The sequence below is a fragment of the Homarus americanus genome, unplaced genomic scaffold (genome assembly GCF_018991925.1).
Source record: "Homarus americanus isolate GMGI-L3 unplaced genomic scaffold, GMGI_Hamer_2.0 scaffold7626, whole genome shotgun sequence".
Classification (NCBI taxonomy): domain Eukaryota; kingdom Metazoa; phylum Arthropoda; class Malacostraca; order Decapoda; family Nephropidae; genus Homarus; species Homarus americanus.
The window spans coordinates 13,202,927-13,221,216 of NW_024718273.1; the positions used below are offsets into that span (position 1 = coordinate 13,202,927).

The window sequence follows — 18,290 nt, forward strand, 5'->3', positions numbered from 1 at the left end:
GAGTATTTACTAGTGACAGATGGGATGCAGTGTAAGTACTATACTCATTTTCTGGCAGTTTGTTTTAATGGATTTAGCTGCTGGATCAGAAATCTTTGGCATCTTAACCTTAGTGTCTTCTCTTAATCTGAGATTTTACTGGCATTTTTTTTATTTATTTTATTTATTTATTTTTTCCAAGTCCATACTCAGAAATATGATTTGGGATCTAGGTACACCTCTATGTTGGATACAAGGGAATGTACTCTCGAGGTTAGCAGTGTTAATTTTAAGGCAACTGATATCTGATGAGAAGAAGCAAATCATTAAAAAAGTTTCGTTTGAGCAGCTGTAATTGAATCCAATAGCTTGTTCACTGCATGAATCTTAACTGAAATTGGGTGCAAGACTATTAAGCCAGTTTCATCGCTGTACATTCCATAAAAAACTTCTATTGTGCAATTTTTTTTCATTTACCTTAACAATTTCATAATGTCCTCAACTCTAATTATTGATCCAAAATTCTGCCCACCACTGGTTCTATGAAAGCCACCTAGTTTGAAAATTATTAGGAATCTTTAATGGATTTCTGCCATAATTTATAGTCTGTTATAAAATTTTGTAGGAAAGTTGGAGCATTGGTGAAAGTGAAACCCACTTAGAAGTTTCAGTAATGTGAAATTCTAAGTTTCTTGGATTTTTAATGAGACTGGGACACTGCTAACTGTAGAGAATGGCAAATCCGTGTTTATCAATATTAAATAAGGTGCATCAACTTTCAATTTCTTGAAAACACTATTATTAATGCCAACCACAGCACTAGCATTTATCTGTTCCAATAGTTCCAATATTATTTACATCTAGCTTCATAAGGTAAACTCTTCCTTCACAGCTTTAACAATTCCATCAGCTTCACACCTTTCAAAAGTTACCAAGATTTGTGTGGAAATAATTTTACTATGGAGTTTACTGTAATACCCGGATATATTATAGGTAACCACTCCTAGTAATTTATTTACTGTAATACAGTATTTGATTCAACCAACAACAAACTAAATTTACCACTGTTTATATCAATAATTAATTCAACCATAAAATTAACACTCAAATCATTGTTTATTATCTTGGTACACTTGATTCTATGCATCGTCATTCTCGAACATGTTACAATGTTACAGTACTCTCAGGAAAATTACTTACATGAATCATCCATATGAACACTTACGAAATGCACAAAGAGTTTAAAAGGGTTGAAGTCATATTACACTTCTTGGAGTAAAGCTGTGACCTTACTGTATATTAACATTGGATATTGCTATGGGCAATTAAATTATATTTTGTTATTATTTTTTTATTTTTTTTAGGTTGCCCCTCATAAGATCAGAATACTGTACAGTAATATTTGACATTTGTCATACTTACACTATCCTTTGTTTTTTATCTGTGATTAAAATGATTCTTGGTAAAGATAGATTGTACCTAGGGAAGTTAACCTTTAAACTGTGACTTTGAAAAACCTAGCTGCTGTTTGTGCACAATATAGAAAGGAGAAAAAGTCTTTAAAAGATAACAAATTAAATGATATATTGTATACAGTATATTGTAAGTACAGTACAATGTATCTCAAAAAAGTATCTGCCAGGATGGGTCTGCATTTACGCGGTCAATTGAACCCGAGGAGGTCCGCGTAAAACGAGAAACGTGTAAACGAAATAACAGAACATATGGGATTAATTGAAATAGAGACTGGGCCGACCCCCAAACTCCACTTTTTCCGATACAATACGTACTTTGTAGTAAAAATAGTATCTTAATTTTATGATGTTATGCACACACACATAATTTAGAAGAGAAATATCAATAAGAAAATAATATAATGTACCAGGTAAAAGAAATATCAAGGTTTAACATTTACGTTAGTAGAAGAGATGGGTCGGCATACGAGGATGGGGGCTGGTTCCGAGGCAGAGGGCAGATTAGTGGCCCTCAGGTGAATCACTATCACTATCCACCACAGATGTCAGGGCCTCCCTGACAAACCCCTCAAAGTCACCATCACTGTCACTATCACTGACTTGGGCTGGCTGTGGTGGGTTGCGGACGAAGAAGTCGGTGATGCTACGCTGACGGCTAGTGTTGATGTGGTCGTGATACATCTTGATGTACTGCTCCATACTTTGGTCTAGAAGGTTATTGAAAACTTCATACCGGTGATTGACAGGGTCTTTGGAAAGGGTGAGCTTGAGTTTCTCGGCAAACCCGATGGCATCCTTTACATCACCATGAGTTAACTTCTGTTCTCTTGCTGCCGCACCACCTGCCTCCTCACTGACGTCATCGTCTTCCAACATCTCGTCGGCAGTCACCTCAGGATCCCTGATTACCTCCATGATGTCGTCGTTGGTGGTCTCGGAGAAGCCTGCAGCTGTAACACTCTGTGCAGCTTCTCTTGCAAGGTCCACTGCCACTGCAACAGACTGAACCTCACCAGCCACAGGTTGCCTGTGCCTTCAACCTGGCATACCTTGCAACACATGCCGCCACGCGTGACGAATCGTTGCCACAGACAGCTGCCCCCATGCCTCCACCAAGAAATCAACAACTTTCTTTACATTAAACATTTTCCAAAACTGTTCAACTCGCACTTCATGTTCTGGATCCTCGTCGTCGCTCTCTCTATCTGTGCCACTCTGAAGGTTACGTAACTCATCCTTGGTGTTGGTGCAGTCGTTCAGGAGCTTAAACTTCTTTGCGGAGAATACAGCCTTCACTTTGCATATCAACTCCTGGTCCATGGGCTGGATTAACGACATAGTGTTGGGAGGAAGGAAGACCACTTTTACGTTGGGGTAATGATCCAACAGTAGGGGCGAGTGTCCTGGTGCGTTGTCAAGCAGCAACAAAATGTTGAATGGCACATTATTTTGCGTGCAGAATTTCTTCAAGTCGGGAACGAAACAGTTGTCAAACCAGGAGAGGGACAGACCAGTGAACATCCGCGCCTTATGTGAGGTTAGCCAGTGGACAGTTAGCTTGGTCATGTCCATATTCTTGTAGGCGTGCGGCTTGCGGGCCGTGTGGATCACCGACAACTTGAGCTTACAGGTACCGGAGGCATTGGTGGTAAACAGAACGGTGATGCGCTCCTTCTGCAACTTCCGGCTTCGACACTTGCTGGCAGACTTGACAACGAAGGTCTTGGAAGGTAATTTTTTCCAAAACAGACCGGATTCATCCATGTTGAACACCTGGTCGTCGGCATACTGTCCTTCCTCCATAACTTCTCGTAAGAATGGAGGAAAATCCATGGCAGCATCACGGTCAACACTGGCTCCTTCACCAACAATGTCAATGTTGGTAATCTTGTTCCATTTCTTAAACCCTTGCAGCCACCCAGAGGAAGCAGTGAAGGGTTTGGGCTCTGCAATTCCCATCTTGCACGCCACTGATGAGTACAGTTCACGAGCGTAGTCCTGCACTGCCCGCGTGTCCACAGCCATGTCAGGTCTTGCCTGACGAATTAAGTAGCTCACCAGTAAGTTCTCAGTCTTGAGCAGCACCTTATTCTGACAATACTTCACCATTGAAGCACCTGCAGACTTTGTGATGCTCATGTGTTCTTTAATCTTGGCGGCATCCTTCTTGATCATCCGGATCGTAGATTCGTTCACGCCATGCTGGCACGCCAAATCAACTTGTCTCGTTCCTTTCTCCAACTCTTGCACGATTTTGTACTTCACTTCGTAACTTAGGGCGCGTCGTGTCTTCTTGGGATTGGGGCGGCTTGGTCCAGGTAATGCAAGGTTTTTCTGGGGTGATGGGGGTCCAGCGGAAGCCATTGTTGAACAGATTAGCAGGCACAAGAGAGAACAGTATACGCGGTGACTGAGAACAATGAGACTGGCGCGGCTAGGTCAGTAGCTTCTCTCCTGTGCCAGGCCACGTCATATAACATTAGACCAATCACAGCTAGCGGTGGAGGGAGGTAAGGATAAGTGGCCCAATCACAGTCCCATATGTCATATGACGTCAGCCATAACGCAACAGCGACATACTGCGCACCCCTCCCAGGGCCGCTTCCTGCGTATGGTCAAAAATGGTCAAAAATGGACCGCGTGAATAAAAAATGGCGCGGCGCATCTGGTCCTCTCTAGCTGCTCGCCGCGTAAATGACCAAATGACCAAATTTACCGCGTAATTAAAAAATTTCTTTCTGGCAAGGCACCGCATAAACAAAAACCACGTAAATCCAGACTATACTGTATTTGGTAACTGAACATCATATTAGTTGTGCCAAAATAAATACACATTGCATTACTTATGTTAAAATATATACCAAAGTAAATGCATGTCCTAATATCTATCATCCTTGGTGTTACAATGTTTCACAGTGTGGACAGATACTTTTTTGAGACACTGTACATACAGAAAGATGAAAAACAAAACCCTTGCATCTACCTTTGTTTTGCTGGTATAAGGTGTAGGGGTGTAATGGCCCCTGTTTCATCAACAGAAGTATTATATAAATGGGTTCTTACATCTGAGTTATATTCAGATTTCACCCTCTATATAACTTTCCACTACCTATGAGTAAGACATGAGTTGAACACGTGAATGGTAGCTTTCCCAAGAGGGAGAAGCTCATATGTCAGCATCTTAGTAAGCTCGCACCAGGGGCGACGCTCTTAGTCAGTCACTCACATCAACTAATATCGAACGGACGTTGATCCACGTTTATATTACATAAACGCCGTTCTTTCTCATTCACTCATAAATAGTGGAACTTACGGTTGATATACACTTAGGAATTATAAACATAATACTTTTATAATAAAACAAGAAACTTCAATTGGGTTTCGTTACCAAAAGCCCAATTATATTACATGTGTACCAACCTGGTTAACTGGGGGAATTAACCAGCATAACAGGGGGATGAAGCAAAGATCTGGGGGATGACTGGAGGCAGACTGCCACTAAATTGCTTGGAATGCTTTTCTTCCATGATCAGTGAAAGGCAACTAAACCCTATTGAGATGTGGATAGCATTAGCAGGTTAATAGGACACAGGACACATGAAACACTTTTTTTTAATGCTAATTTTGGTGTAAAATTTTAAAAGTTTAATGATAGTGCAGTATTTTGTTCACCTCAACAATATAATGGAATTTTTTGCTTCAATTTGTTGGAAAACGAAACTATTGATAATCTTTGCATAGATAAGGAAAATGAAATACAGTCTCCATTGTTATATGTATGATATTGTTTCAGTATAATGTACAATGTGGTTGATATCATATAATCAATACAAGAAGAGTAAACCTTCAGATTTGACCAAGTACTTAAGACGTGGTTTAATATACTGTAGTACAAAATATATTGTTTTGGGTGACCAGCATATCCCAAATTTTAAATGGTGGCTTGTCTTTATGCAATTGCCAACATTTATATGCCTGACTACAACACAGGCATACTACTAAACATTTGTTCACATTTTACTGAATAAAAACAATGGATCACAGGTACAACATCCTGTGATATGGTTGAAAAAATAAATTGATACATATTCCATACTCTTGCTTGGAACAATTACCCAGCACAAATTGAGTAATGAGAAAGTATTAAATAACCATATATTATCCAGTATCAATTTCAGCATTTGTTTTGAGAAAAAGTTTTACCCATTCTATCACAGCAATTGCTAATCTCACAAATACCATCTTATAAGAATGCAGAAATCATGGCATATTAAATATCTTTATTTCAACACTTTTTGCCATGAGGTTTTTTAATATAAAAAGTGAGGTATATGTCAGTCCTAGTCATAAAGACAGGAAATATCAAATTGAAAAGTGAAGTGATCCATATTTATATTCCTTAGTACAGTAGATGACTGATGCAGTGCTTCACTGCACATTACAAAAAGGATGATATTGCAACCACAGTGCTCATATGCGTGCTTGTCTGGTGCTTTAAAAATAATATATATGATATTCATTAAAGGTGTGAGCAATAGTAGAAGTATAGGAGTGAATAATCTCTTAATGGATGCATGATCATCACCTACAATATTAAAAAAATTAATAATTCCAATGTAATTTCTCCCCATTTTCATAATTACAAAACAGAGTCAGTTTTATCTATTTTAAATAAAAATTTCTGTATCCACTATTACTGTACATGTACTAACTACCATTGCTGTAAATAATTGTTTGAGGGTAATGTTGCTAAATGAATGATTTCTTAGAGATTTATATATACTGGACATAGTGTATGCACTTTTCTTAATGTTATTTTTTTTAAACAAATAATAATAATGAATGTACCACTAAGTAAGTAATTTTCCCAATATGCTGCATAATTATCCTTCAGCAAATAACACTTGTACACTCATCCATTTTGCCGACTGGTATGATATGGTTGGTTGACTGACTCAGTTATATTATGTAGATAAGAGATAGGTATCCCAGATACCCATTATCTTGAAAATTGCATCTCGTGTAACCCCATCAAAGATTGTAAACCGTAGCACAAAAAAAGATGACATATACTTTACACAAGAGGTTTATAAACATTTAGTTTTAGCAACAGGTCCCTTTAACCATTCCGAATGCAGATATCAGTTTATACACACAGGTAAAAGATGACATGTTGAGCAAATGTGTAGATTAAAGCATTAAGGTCCAGGTTCAATATAATCCAGTATGCAGTACATTGTCTTATGTCACCTTTCTCAAACATATGATTCACATTTGCTCATGATGACATGCAGCTATAAATGACAGTGAAAACTTGACCATATAACAAGAGGTGGTAGCAGTACTATAAAAGAGTGATAAAACAGAGTACTGTACTGTCTACAATAAAAAGTGCTTTTTGGACATATGCGATGTGATATGAGGATCACTTACAATAGTGACAATTTATAATTAATGATTAATACATTCTTGTTTAAAAAATAAAAATAAATAAATAATAAATGCAATGATCTAAGATGAAGTGTACTCTGCCTTACTGTTTCATGAGGTGGTACACAGCCAGTGACTAACTGTTTTTAACTGCTTTATCCTTGTCTGTGAACCACTAATGAATAAGATACAATTAAAGGCATCTAGATGATACAATATGGAACTTAACTTAAAAACTTCTATATATAGTAAATTTGTTTGTGTCTGACCAAGCTAAAACTTCATTGTTCTACATAAAAAATGTATCTTAGCATTAATATCCTTATAAACTCAGATGACTGTCAAAGTACTGTACTTGCAGTGCATATTGCTTTCTTAATTTTATGCACTGAAATTCAACGTCAAATATAACAGTGAAATAATTATGATAAAACATATATAAAGTTCATTCTATTGACACTTATATACTGTTAATGCCATAAAAATAAGATTTGATTTCAAAAGTTCATGCTTATCGATAAAGTAGTCAACTTATATAAAAATTTATACAAAAAACAATACAAAGAATTTTAAAACTGTTAATTGTTAATAAAATCTACCTATATCATGCTTTATATGACACTTTGATATAACGAAGAATTATATGTAACACAATATTTATGTTTATATGTGGTCTTACATACTGTGTATATATATATATATATATATATATATATATATATATATATATATATATATATATATATATATATATATATATATATATATATATATATATATATATATATATATATATATATATAATTAAATACATGTAATGCCATAAAAAAAAATTTCACCTACACTGTAAATCGCCAAAACTTACAGTACGTATGTGCTAAAATTTCATCAATGAGCAACTCACACTTTGGAAATAGCAAGAAGATATTTAAGACACACCTGTAAAAAGTATAGCAGGAATAACTGGACGGAGAAGGATCTGACAAGCAAATATAGTAAATGTTTTCTGGAACTATAATGTGATATGGCTCAGCCTCTTTTTCTGTATTCCTCATGCCTATCTTGATATGATGCCTCCTGCTAGGTTTGTACAGGAAATAATTTGCCCTTCTAAAGAGTATTTTGACATATTACTGGCTGTTGGTGGGGGGGGGAAAAGCAGAAAGTTCCATATGTGACACATCTGAATTTTAAACTTCAGTTGACAAAGTCAATGTTTGTACCATGAATTTTAAACTGGATATAATGAAGGCATCAGCATCCCTCAGAACACCTGTTTTTCTGTAATGTTTGTAATATGATAATTGAAATTTTCATTTTTTGAGATAAGAATACATCAAAATTACTGTATTCCTTAGAAAAATGCTAAGAATGTTTACAACACTGCTTGTGCTATCGTCAATTCATTTAAGAGACTTATCATAAAACTATTACAGCCAAATCCCCTGTACAATTGCATATTTAAATTCAATCTGTACATTCCTCTAAACTTGTTAAGACTAAATTAATTTAAACCATGATGCTATTGCTTATTTTAGACTTTGAAAATCAAGTGTTAGTGTTGCCATGAATCCAGAGATGCATGAGTCACCCATGAATCTATTTTGGCACTTTTTCATATATTTAAACCTTGGGTACAGTGTTTTGCCCTAGCTAAAATTATAAGCAAATGGCTTACAGTAAAATTGATCCCTTGAACCATATTGGAAACATAATGTAAAAATTACTTTTCAAATATCTATAAAAAATCCTCATTAATACAAATGAGTGGTACAAGATAAGATCTTAGATCATGACAGCTAACTCCATTATAATTAACAACGATTTCTCCACAGCCATAAAATCAAATAAAAATAAAGTAAAACTTTAGTATTAATATTTTAGTAAAACAAAGTACATTTTCCACAGTCATAGACAAATAGCTTGACTCAACCAACAAGTGAAGCAGAGAATAAATATCAGAACTCAGGTCTAACATTCTGAAGTTGTCAGTCTCTTGGTGACATACTGTACCTTATCATAGCTGGCTACGTATGACCTCAGTTAGAGGAAAGAAGGCACCTACTTCCAGAGGGGGAGGTTTTGCTGAAAATGCAACTTGAAGAAAGAGCCTCAAAAAACAGTAAACTGCAAAAATGCTGACATTTTCTTAAGCAGAACTATTAGGCCACACAGTATGGTGCTGTTTACCTACAAGACAAACACCTAGGTGTTGCCCATCAAGTGAGCGGACAGCAGAGTATAAAGAAATGGGTTTCTTTTCAGAAGAGACCAATAAACAGCTTAAAAGTATGTTCTTTAACCTGAGGGAAGACCCCCATATTCTCATAACCATGGGGTAACAATATTTTAAGTTTAGTGTCCATTAGCAGTAATTGGATATCCCCCATTAGGGAGACCATTACAGCCATTCTCTGCCATGTAGTGACCATTAGCTAGACCTTCCTTTTCATTAGCATCTTCTTGGTCACTACTATTTGCATCATCACTCTCTATGTTCTGGCTACTGTCTTTATTTCTGTAGCCATTTTTCTTAGTGTAATTATCACTGCCATTCTTGACAACCTCTGGCTTTGGGGTAAAATTGGTCCACTCATCAGTTGCAGGATCTAGGTACTCAATACTGTTCAGGAAGTTCTTACCTGTGGACAGAACAATCATGATATTGTAAAAGAAAAAAAAACTTTCAGTACAGTTTTCAAATATATACAGAGCAAAATAGAAATTAATTCACCACTTTACCCACCTGAAAATCCTCCAACAGCATACAGATTTCCATGCACAACAGCTACACCAACATTGGCTCTACAAGTAGTCATAGAGGGACCAGGCATCCAGCTGTTCATCTCAGGATCATAGATCTCTGTTGTGCATAGACTGTGTGTTCCATCTGAACCGCCCATTACATATAGTTTGCCTGAAATTATAACAATGAATACATTCCATAAACATTATTGTATATAAACTACAACTGCAAATTTTTGATGAATGAAGTCATTATATTAAAAACAGGTGGTTTTTCTTTCATACCATAAAGGTTGGTAATGAATAAATTGTGGTATCTTAAATGCAGATGGTGCAATGTACAAAAGTCATTACTACTTTGTGTATACAAAATGCACCAGCAGTCGTGTGCATTGTATATAAGGAGCTTATGTAGTAATGAATGTACCAGTCTTTGTCTGTAACTCCACTGAGAAGGGCAACAGTTGTCACCAAAACTGTTTGAAATAAACATTTTGTATGCCATTGTGAGTTTCTTCTCATAATTAATGCATAATTAGTGACAGAAACATGGCCTTTTTAAAATATTTTAATTTTTAATTTTCCCACTACAGACCCTTTCTGATCTGATAGTCACCTGAAGTTGACTTTGACCATCACTTGGTGACCCAAGGACCCCCCACCCCCCCCCACCCCTCCCCGGAGCCCTCCCTCACCATGTCACTGAGGTGCAGAAAGCCGGTTCCTTTGACAATTCATGTGTGTGAAAATTATGATGTCATTGGCAAGACAATTGGTGACAACTGGTGGCTGGGCCTGGCTGGCCGACTCAGTAAGACTGTCATGTTGTTGAGATAAAAGAAGAACTGTGTATACCTAGTGTTAGGTCATTAAGAGATTGTAACCGTAAATATTATTTACTCCTACTGCCATAGAAATTATTGACAGTAATAAATGTAGTTAAAAAAAAGCTGCCACAGTAAGTTCACATACAGGTATACTAATACCAGGTATGCCACTCACAAAACCAAGTTGTGGTGGAAATGTGATAAAAGATCCAGATGATCCCTGTCATGGCAGTATGACGACAAACTACGTTTGATTACTCTGTTTCTGGAATTTTTTTTTTTTAATTTCCAGAAAATGTATATGATTTTTATCCTCGGAATTTGTTCCCACACCCGGAAAAAAATTGGAGACAGTTTCCAGAATTTTTCTTGGAAATTTCCAGTAAGTGCACTTGATTTTCAACCACGAAAAATCGTTCCCAAATCCAGAATTTTCTGGAAAAATTATGAGCAAATTTTAATTCCAGCTATCAGAGAGTTCGGGATAAGAGGGATTCCGGCTAACGGAGATATTACATTTGCTGACAACACTAATATACGGCGACCTGTGGTGTAATGGTCAGCATCCTCGCCTCGCAAGCGAGCGGACCCAAGTTCGATCCTCGGGCAGGGTGAAACTATGGGCAAGTTTCTTTACGCCATTTGCCTCTGTCTACCCAGCAGTAATTGGGAACCTGGATGTTAATCAATTTACGGATCGTATTCCGGGGTAATGGTTAGCCAGTGCAGTTGGCGAGTTGTCCAGTCTTCTCGGACTATTCCTTGACACTGGGACATGCAGCTCGTTAACTTAGGGTGTGGTTGTTGTGTTGGCGACAGCTTCTACACTTTAACAAATTCAAACCTAGGAGGCCCATGGGCCGGCCATCCTCAATCTCAAGGGGCTTCCATTTTGTATGTAGGGTGTGTAATCAATTCTTACAAGGACTCCACACAACTACAGAAAGATCTGAACAATTTTTTTTGCGTAGTCTGAAAAAAGATGAAATTTAAAGTGGAAAAATGTAAGGTACAGTATAGTACTTAGTCTATGAGATGTTAATAGAGAAACCAGATATCAGATGAACAATGTTGTTATAGAGAAATCTGACTGAGAAAGATTAAGGGGTAATGATAAGTAAGAGTCTTAAACCAAGACAACAATGTGTATTTGCTCAAAACAAGGCTAACAAAGTACTTGGGTTCATTTAAGGAGTGTTGGTTACAAGATTAGTGAGGTTATCATAAAACTATATCTTGCACATGTGAGACCTCAGTTAGATTATGCAGTTTTGTTTTGGTCACTGTACAGGTACTACAGAATAGACATCAAATCCCTAGAAAGCATTCAGAGGAGAATGACAAGTCTAAATCTCGAGCACGAGGAACCTTCAGTATAACACAGTTCGTCATTCGTCGATGTTATTATAACTTGATTCAAGACAACATAACAGCGTGAGCAGCAATTGAGGAACAGAGGACAACCATCTCAATAGAAATATATACTTCATATGCTGACAGCTGTTATATTTTGAATTATTTTGTTATACATCTTTTAATGAGTAAGATAATAATTATGGCAGTGGTTATTTGAATTTATTATCGAGGGTAACAGCGCTTTGTTTGTCCTCCGTACCACTACCATGTGGTCGCCCAGAAGCTCCGCCCACAACTGTGTGATGTTAATGACAAACTGTGCTATAGAGACAGATTAAAGCATCTAAATTTGCACTCCCTCGAGAGATGTAGAGTGAGAGGGATATGACCGAGGTGTATAAATGGAAGTCAGGGTTAAACAAAGGTGATACAACAAAGGCAAGTATACTATCAAACCACGAGCGAACTCATAGCAAATTTCGATTTAGGCATGAGATAGGTAAACACTAGTTTGGAAATAGAGCAGTGGATGAATGGTACAAGTTACTGAACTTCAAACTTCATCATTAACTCAAACATGCTGGGAAGCTTCAAGAATAGATTGGACAGATATATGAGTGACGGGTTGGGTGTAAACGGGGCTGCCTATTATGGACCAATAGGCCTGCTGTAGTTTCCTCCATTCTTATGTTCTTACTTTCGTTCACCCAAAATCTGACACCCCCCCCCCACTCTCTCTCATAAAATCTTGGATCCACCCCTGATAAGGAACAATTAGCCACATACTTGAGATGCTCATTGTCTGGAACAATTGTAATACAGATATCCCTAAACAAATGTTACTTACATAGCTAAATTCTCATACATAAATCGCATTTGGATGAGTTTTATAAAATTTTATTATACAGTACTACCCGGTAATACTCCGTAATAAGCAAAATATTGCAATAAATAGACACAAGTCCTTCATGTACACTAACCTTTGAATATTTCGGCTCCACACCCTCGCCTTGGAGTGGTCATAGGGGCTGCAAATCTCCAAATATCAGTTTCTGGATCATAAACCTCTACAGAGTTAAGGCAGTTCCAGGAATCACAACCTCCTATAGCATAAACCTTCCCATTGAGTGCAGCCACCCCAGCCTGGTACCGACCTAAGAAAAGAAAAATTATAAATAATATATAAGTGAAAAATACAGTATTACCCCGCTTTATGCGGGTTTTTTTTTTACGCGTTTCCACGTTTACGCGGTACCCTGCCAGACACGGAATGCTCACTTTACTTGGTGCATGTACTCTTTTACGTGGAGAGCGGCACGGGCAGGCTGCGCACAAGTTCACCCAGTCATCAAAACATTACTGAGTTCTTCACCCGCCACCCACCACAGCTGGCCAAAGTCAGTGATAGTGAGGATATGGACTGATATGGACTTTCAGGGTTTGACAAAGAGGCCCTGCAAGCCTCTGTGGTGGATAGTGATACAATTGATACAAGTGATACAGGTGAGGGCCAATAATCTGCCCTCTGCCTCGGAACCAACCCCCCATCCCCGTGTGACCAGCCATCTTTTCTACTAATGTAAGTGTTAAAAAACCTAATATTATTGATATTTCTCTTAATTATTAATTGTGTGTGCATACCATCATAAAATTAAGAAGTTATTTTTACTACAACGTAGGTATTGTGTCTGAAAAAGAGGAGTTTGGGGGTCGGCCCAGTCTCTTTCAATTAATCCCATATGTTCTGTTGTTCACTTTATGCGTTTCCCGCTTTACGCGGGCCTCCGTGGGTTCAATTGACCGCGTAAAGCGAGGTTTCACTGTAGTGCCAACCTTAATCATCCAAGTCACTACTATCTTCAATTCACATGGTATTTTGGGTATTTCTGGCTTCCATCATAGAAATTTTTAATAACATGGCACTGATCATGAAATTTTATCTTAAAGTCAGTGCTAAGCAAATGGCTCTTTAACCCCTTGTGTCCAGGGTCCACTCTGAGCTGAATAAAATAGTCTGGCATTACCAAACAAAATATTAAAAGTGGCATTCCCACAGTGAAGGGGTTAACAATTATAAACCCCACTAGGTTCACAATTTCCAGCTTGTTGTAGCTTGACCATATTGACCACAATACTGTACTTGGAGACCACAAATTTCACTTAATCCTCCACTACATACAGTAACTGAACTCCTCATTTCTAAAGGAATGGCCACTGAACTGTATTGATTACCCCTGAATTATACCTCTATTCTTTCCCAATTACTGAAAATGAGACCTCCAGGCAATCCATTTTCATCAATGTCACACAATTTGACTTAGGGAGAATGGTGAAAATTTGGACCTTTTCCTCATACCTCAGTCATAATGGTACCTAGTTAAATGGTTCTGTAATTAAGTCTGACAACCTGGGAGGTGGTGGACTTCAATTATAGTTGATACAGCACCCTAGGTATTAAGAAGCTTAACATCTTTTATGGATAATTAGTACTGTACTGTACCAGGTAGCTAAGTAACCCAACATGTTTACCAGCATCATGCATGTGATTTGTGATTCACTCCTCATTTAAATAACAGAAAATGAAGGATTGTGACTTTACCAATTATAATGGAGATATATTTTCCTAACTCTTAATCCTTAAACTGCGACATCTCTCATATGCGAACAGCCATTATTTTAAAATTATATGCCAATCATAGCATTCATAAAGCACATCCTAAGAGACCTCCCCATGCCACCCACACATCAACAGTTGCATTTGTCATTATGGAAAATGCAAGTTCATTGCCACTGGTAACAGTCTGTCCTGGTCCCCCCAACTCCCCCCTTCTCTCCCCCTAGTAGTTCGGCCCCACACACTCATCTTAAAACACTCCACCATGGCTAAAAAGGATGTATAAGTGTAAATGATATGTATTTTCATTTTTTCTTTTGCATGCATAACATATCTTTACTTTGTAACTATACAGTATAACATGTTTTTAGAGGGTTTTTTTCCTTTGTTTATTGTGCATACAGCCTGTTTTTCAAAGCAGTGGTCTAAAGGTTAAAAGCTTTTAATTTCAACTTTTGATTCAGTATGAGTGTCTTTTGACTTAACTTTCTAGTTCTTCAGTTATGCAATAAAACAGCATTTAATGTACATTTAATTACCCTTGATATAATGCAAGAGTGGGACTAAGAAGTGATGTTCAATATCAAATCACGTTACAGTACAAATACAGTATATCATTCTATGTATTTCAGTCGAAAATATTGGGTACTGGACTGCAGCACAAAAACATACACCAAAAAATAACTTTCAGACAACACTTTTTCTATATTTCAAAAAAAATTTCATCATTTCACAACACTTAATAACAAATTATAACTCACCTTGAGTCAGAACAACTGTTTCCTGGACTGCAGTTGGGTTTTATGATCTTTTTTTGCATTAAAAATAAAGCGTCACAGTTCATGCAAATACTGTACTGTAGTGTTACCATCACTCACAAGCCACAACTGGTGTCTGGAGTGTTGAGACTCACAAATATGCTCCTCAACATTGCCAAGGAATGGAGATGCCATTTGTGATACATTGTTAGGGAAAAGTTGATACTGTATCACAGTTTATAGATATAGTACAGTATTAAGTACATTGAATCCATTATGTAATGCATAACTCACTTGAATAGCCAAATATAATGAAGTTATGTTGTAGAACAACAATTCTAGTGTTATTACTGGTAAAAAAAACACACACACACACACACACACACACTACATCCTTGACCACCGAAGGGTCAAGACGTACCTGGCGCTCCTCTCGGAGCAGCCAGGTCAACTGTTATGTTGGCCCATACCAACTCCCTCCCCTGAACCCTCCTCCCCACCGGAATATCAACAAGTTCACGCCAGAAGTTACTATTTCATTTAGGAAAGAAATGGAACCAGTGTTAAACAGAGGTGAACAGTGGTGAACAGTGCTTAAGTCAGTGAGAACAACTCAACAGTAACAGTGGTACCCAAGTTGACCTTTCACACAGTGAGGTCCCAGGTACCCAGTGATAACGGCCCTTGAGACCCAACTACCAGCGATGTGTTAATCCGTCTACAATAGGAAGGCCTGGAACCACACCTCACTCATATAACACCATCTGTGAGGGAATTACTACACCACGTGAGGCCCCTCATAACACCTTATGTGAAGGAGTTACTACACCACGCGAGGCCCCTCATAACACCATCTGTGAGGGAATTACTACACCACGTGAGGCCCCTCATAACACCATCTGTGAGGGAATTACTACACCACGCGAGGCCCCTCACAACACCATCTGTGAGGGAATTACTACACCACGTGAGGCCCCTCATAACACCATCTGTGAGGGAATTACTACACCACGTGAGGCCCTTATGTCACCATCTGAGGGAACATTACACCACGTGAGGCCCCCTCATAACACCATCTGTGAGGGAATTACTACACCACGTGAGGCCCCTCATAACACCATCTGTGAGGGAATTACACACACGTGAGGCCCCTCATAACACCATCTGTGAGGGAATTACTACACCACGTGAGGCCCCTCATAACACCATCTGTGAGGGAATTACTACACCACGTGAGGCCCCTCATAACACCATCTGTGAGGGAACTACTACACCACGTGAGGTCCCTCCTAACACCATCTGGGAGGGAGTTACTACACTACGTTTTTGCTGTTCAACACCTACATTAATCTGTATGTTCACTGTATGTTCCTTTACCTTTCTCTAATGAAGGCTTTTGTTAAACCACCAATGTATGTAATAAGTCATTTATGCCCAATGTATATTTTCAGCCTTCGGGCTGCAGAACTTTTTCAATAAACCGTTAATTATTATTATTAACACACACACACACACACACACACACACACACACACACACACACACACACACGTCAACCCTCAGTGAGATAAGACGTGCCTGAAGGCGCTCTCGGTTTTAGCAGCCAGGCCGAATCTGTTTGGCCCTGCCCACTCCCCCTGCTATACCCCAACGCCCTACCAGCCTTACTACACCAGGATCGATTCAGCAAAACATTCTAGTGATTAGTGAACGAATGATTACGGAGCAGTGTTCCTATAGTGCACTTAAGGAACTTTCTCGGCAAAACATTCTAGCCATCAGTGCAATAAGTGATTACCATACAGTGCTCGATAGTGCACCCCAAGGAAAAGTCAGACAGTGGGCACTTTATCGGTCAACTTTAAAGTGCCAGTGACAAGGACCACCGCGGTGCTTACATATATCGTGAAAACTGTGTCGGCGACCCCAAGCACCGAGGACAAAGTCCACGGTCTTTACAACTGACAAACATTAACAGATGTCTACCAGTGTCAGTGTCCCTCAAAGTGCCGCCAGTGACAAACACTTCCGTCCGCCCACAACAGATTTCAACCGATGGCCACCAATCACTTACTCCCGACGCACTCTGTACCATCTAAAGCGTGGGAACGGTTATCCTGATGGCAGTGTTATCGCGCTACTCAAGTCACTGAAAATATTCCACGCGCGGAGCCGTAGACAAGGCCGTCATGCACATAAGCCCATTAGAACCGTAACCTCCACTAGGAAACCGGAGAAACCCACCCCTGACAGACCATACCACCACACTGAAGTTCCACGGATATGGTATGATCTCCCGTCTTTACTGCTATCCAACGTCACTTCCCTAGCTAACAAGTTCGACGAGCTGGCAACTACAGTCAGGTCAACCGCCGCGCGCGTGGTTGCCATATGTGAGACTTGGCAAATTGTACCTGAAACGTGTCACATTGAGGGATATCAACTCTTTCATCACCTTCGTCCACAAAGACGCGGAGGGGGCGTTGCCCTCTTCTGTCAAGATGACCTACGCCCGTCACGCCTGGATGTTCAAGTCCCAGCAGATGTGGAAGCATTATGGGTACGTGTCGTGCTGCGGGCACACCCACGCAACACTGCCTCCATCATAATCTGTGTGGCATACCATCCGCCTTGATCACCCACCAGAGACACTCTTATCAATCATCTCATCACCACCTCAGACTACCTCAGAGTTAGGTACCCATGTGCCAAGTTAGTATTATGTGGGGATTTAAATGAAATTGACACCACTGATATCCAGGACCAGCTATCACTATCACAAGTTGTGACCTTCCCCACACACGGTCAAAACACCCTTGACCTTATCTTAACTGACTTAGCGGACCAGTACCAACCTCCTCAACCACTGCCTCCTATCGGGTGTAGCACACACTTATCAGTGCTCTGGTCCCCTGCTGCCACTCCCACTCAAGTACAGAGACCCTACATCAAGACCTACAGGCCGATTACTGACTCTGCAGTACGCCTCTTTGGACAGTGGATAGTTCACTATCCCTGGACTGAAGTACTCAGCGTGGATGACGTGGAAACCAAATGGATAAATTATACCAACACCACCACCGAAGCTCACCACCACTTCTTCCCC

At 39.0% G+C, this 18,290-nt stretch overlaps 1 protein-coding gene across 1 annotated transcript in view; it reads right to left on the reverse strand.

Moving 5' to 3' along the window:
• Nucleotides 1-5,217: 5,217 nt before the first annotated feature.
• Nucleotides 5,218-18,290, reverse strand: part of LOC121859417 (influenza virus NS1A-binding protein homolog) — a 61,565-nt gene continuing 48,492 nt past the window's right edge. Inside the window, exons 11-13 of the mRNA XM_042356210.1 lie at nucleotides 12,793-12,966; nucleotides 9,631-9,801; nucleotides 5,218-9,526 (exon numbers count right to left, since the gene is read on the reverse strand). Coding sequence (XP_042212144.1) covers nucleotides 9,240-9,526; nucleotides 9,631-9,801; nucleotides 12,793-12,966 — 632 coding nt within the window. The 3' untranslated portion in view covers nucleotides 5,218-9,239. The remainder of the gene's footprint in view (nucleotides 9,527-9,630; nucleotides 9,802-12,792; nucleotides 12,967-18,290) is intronic.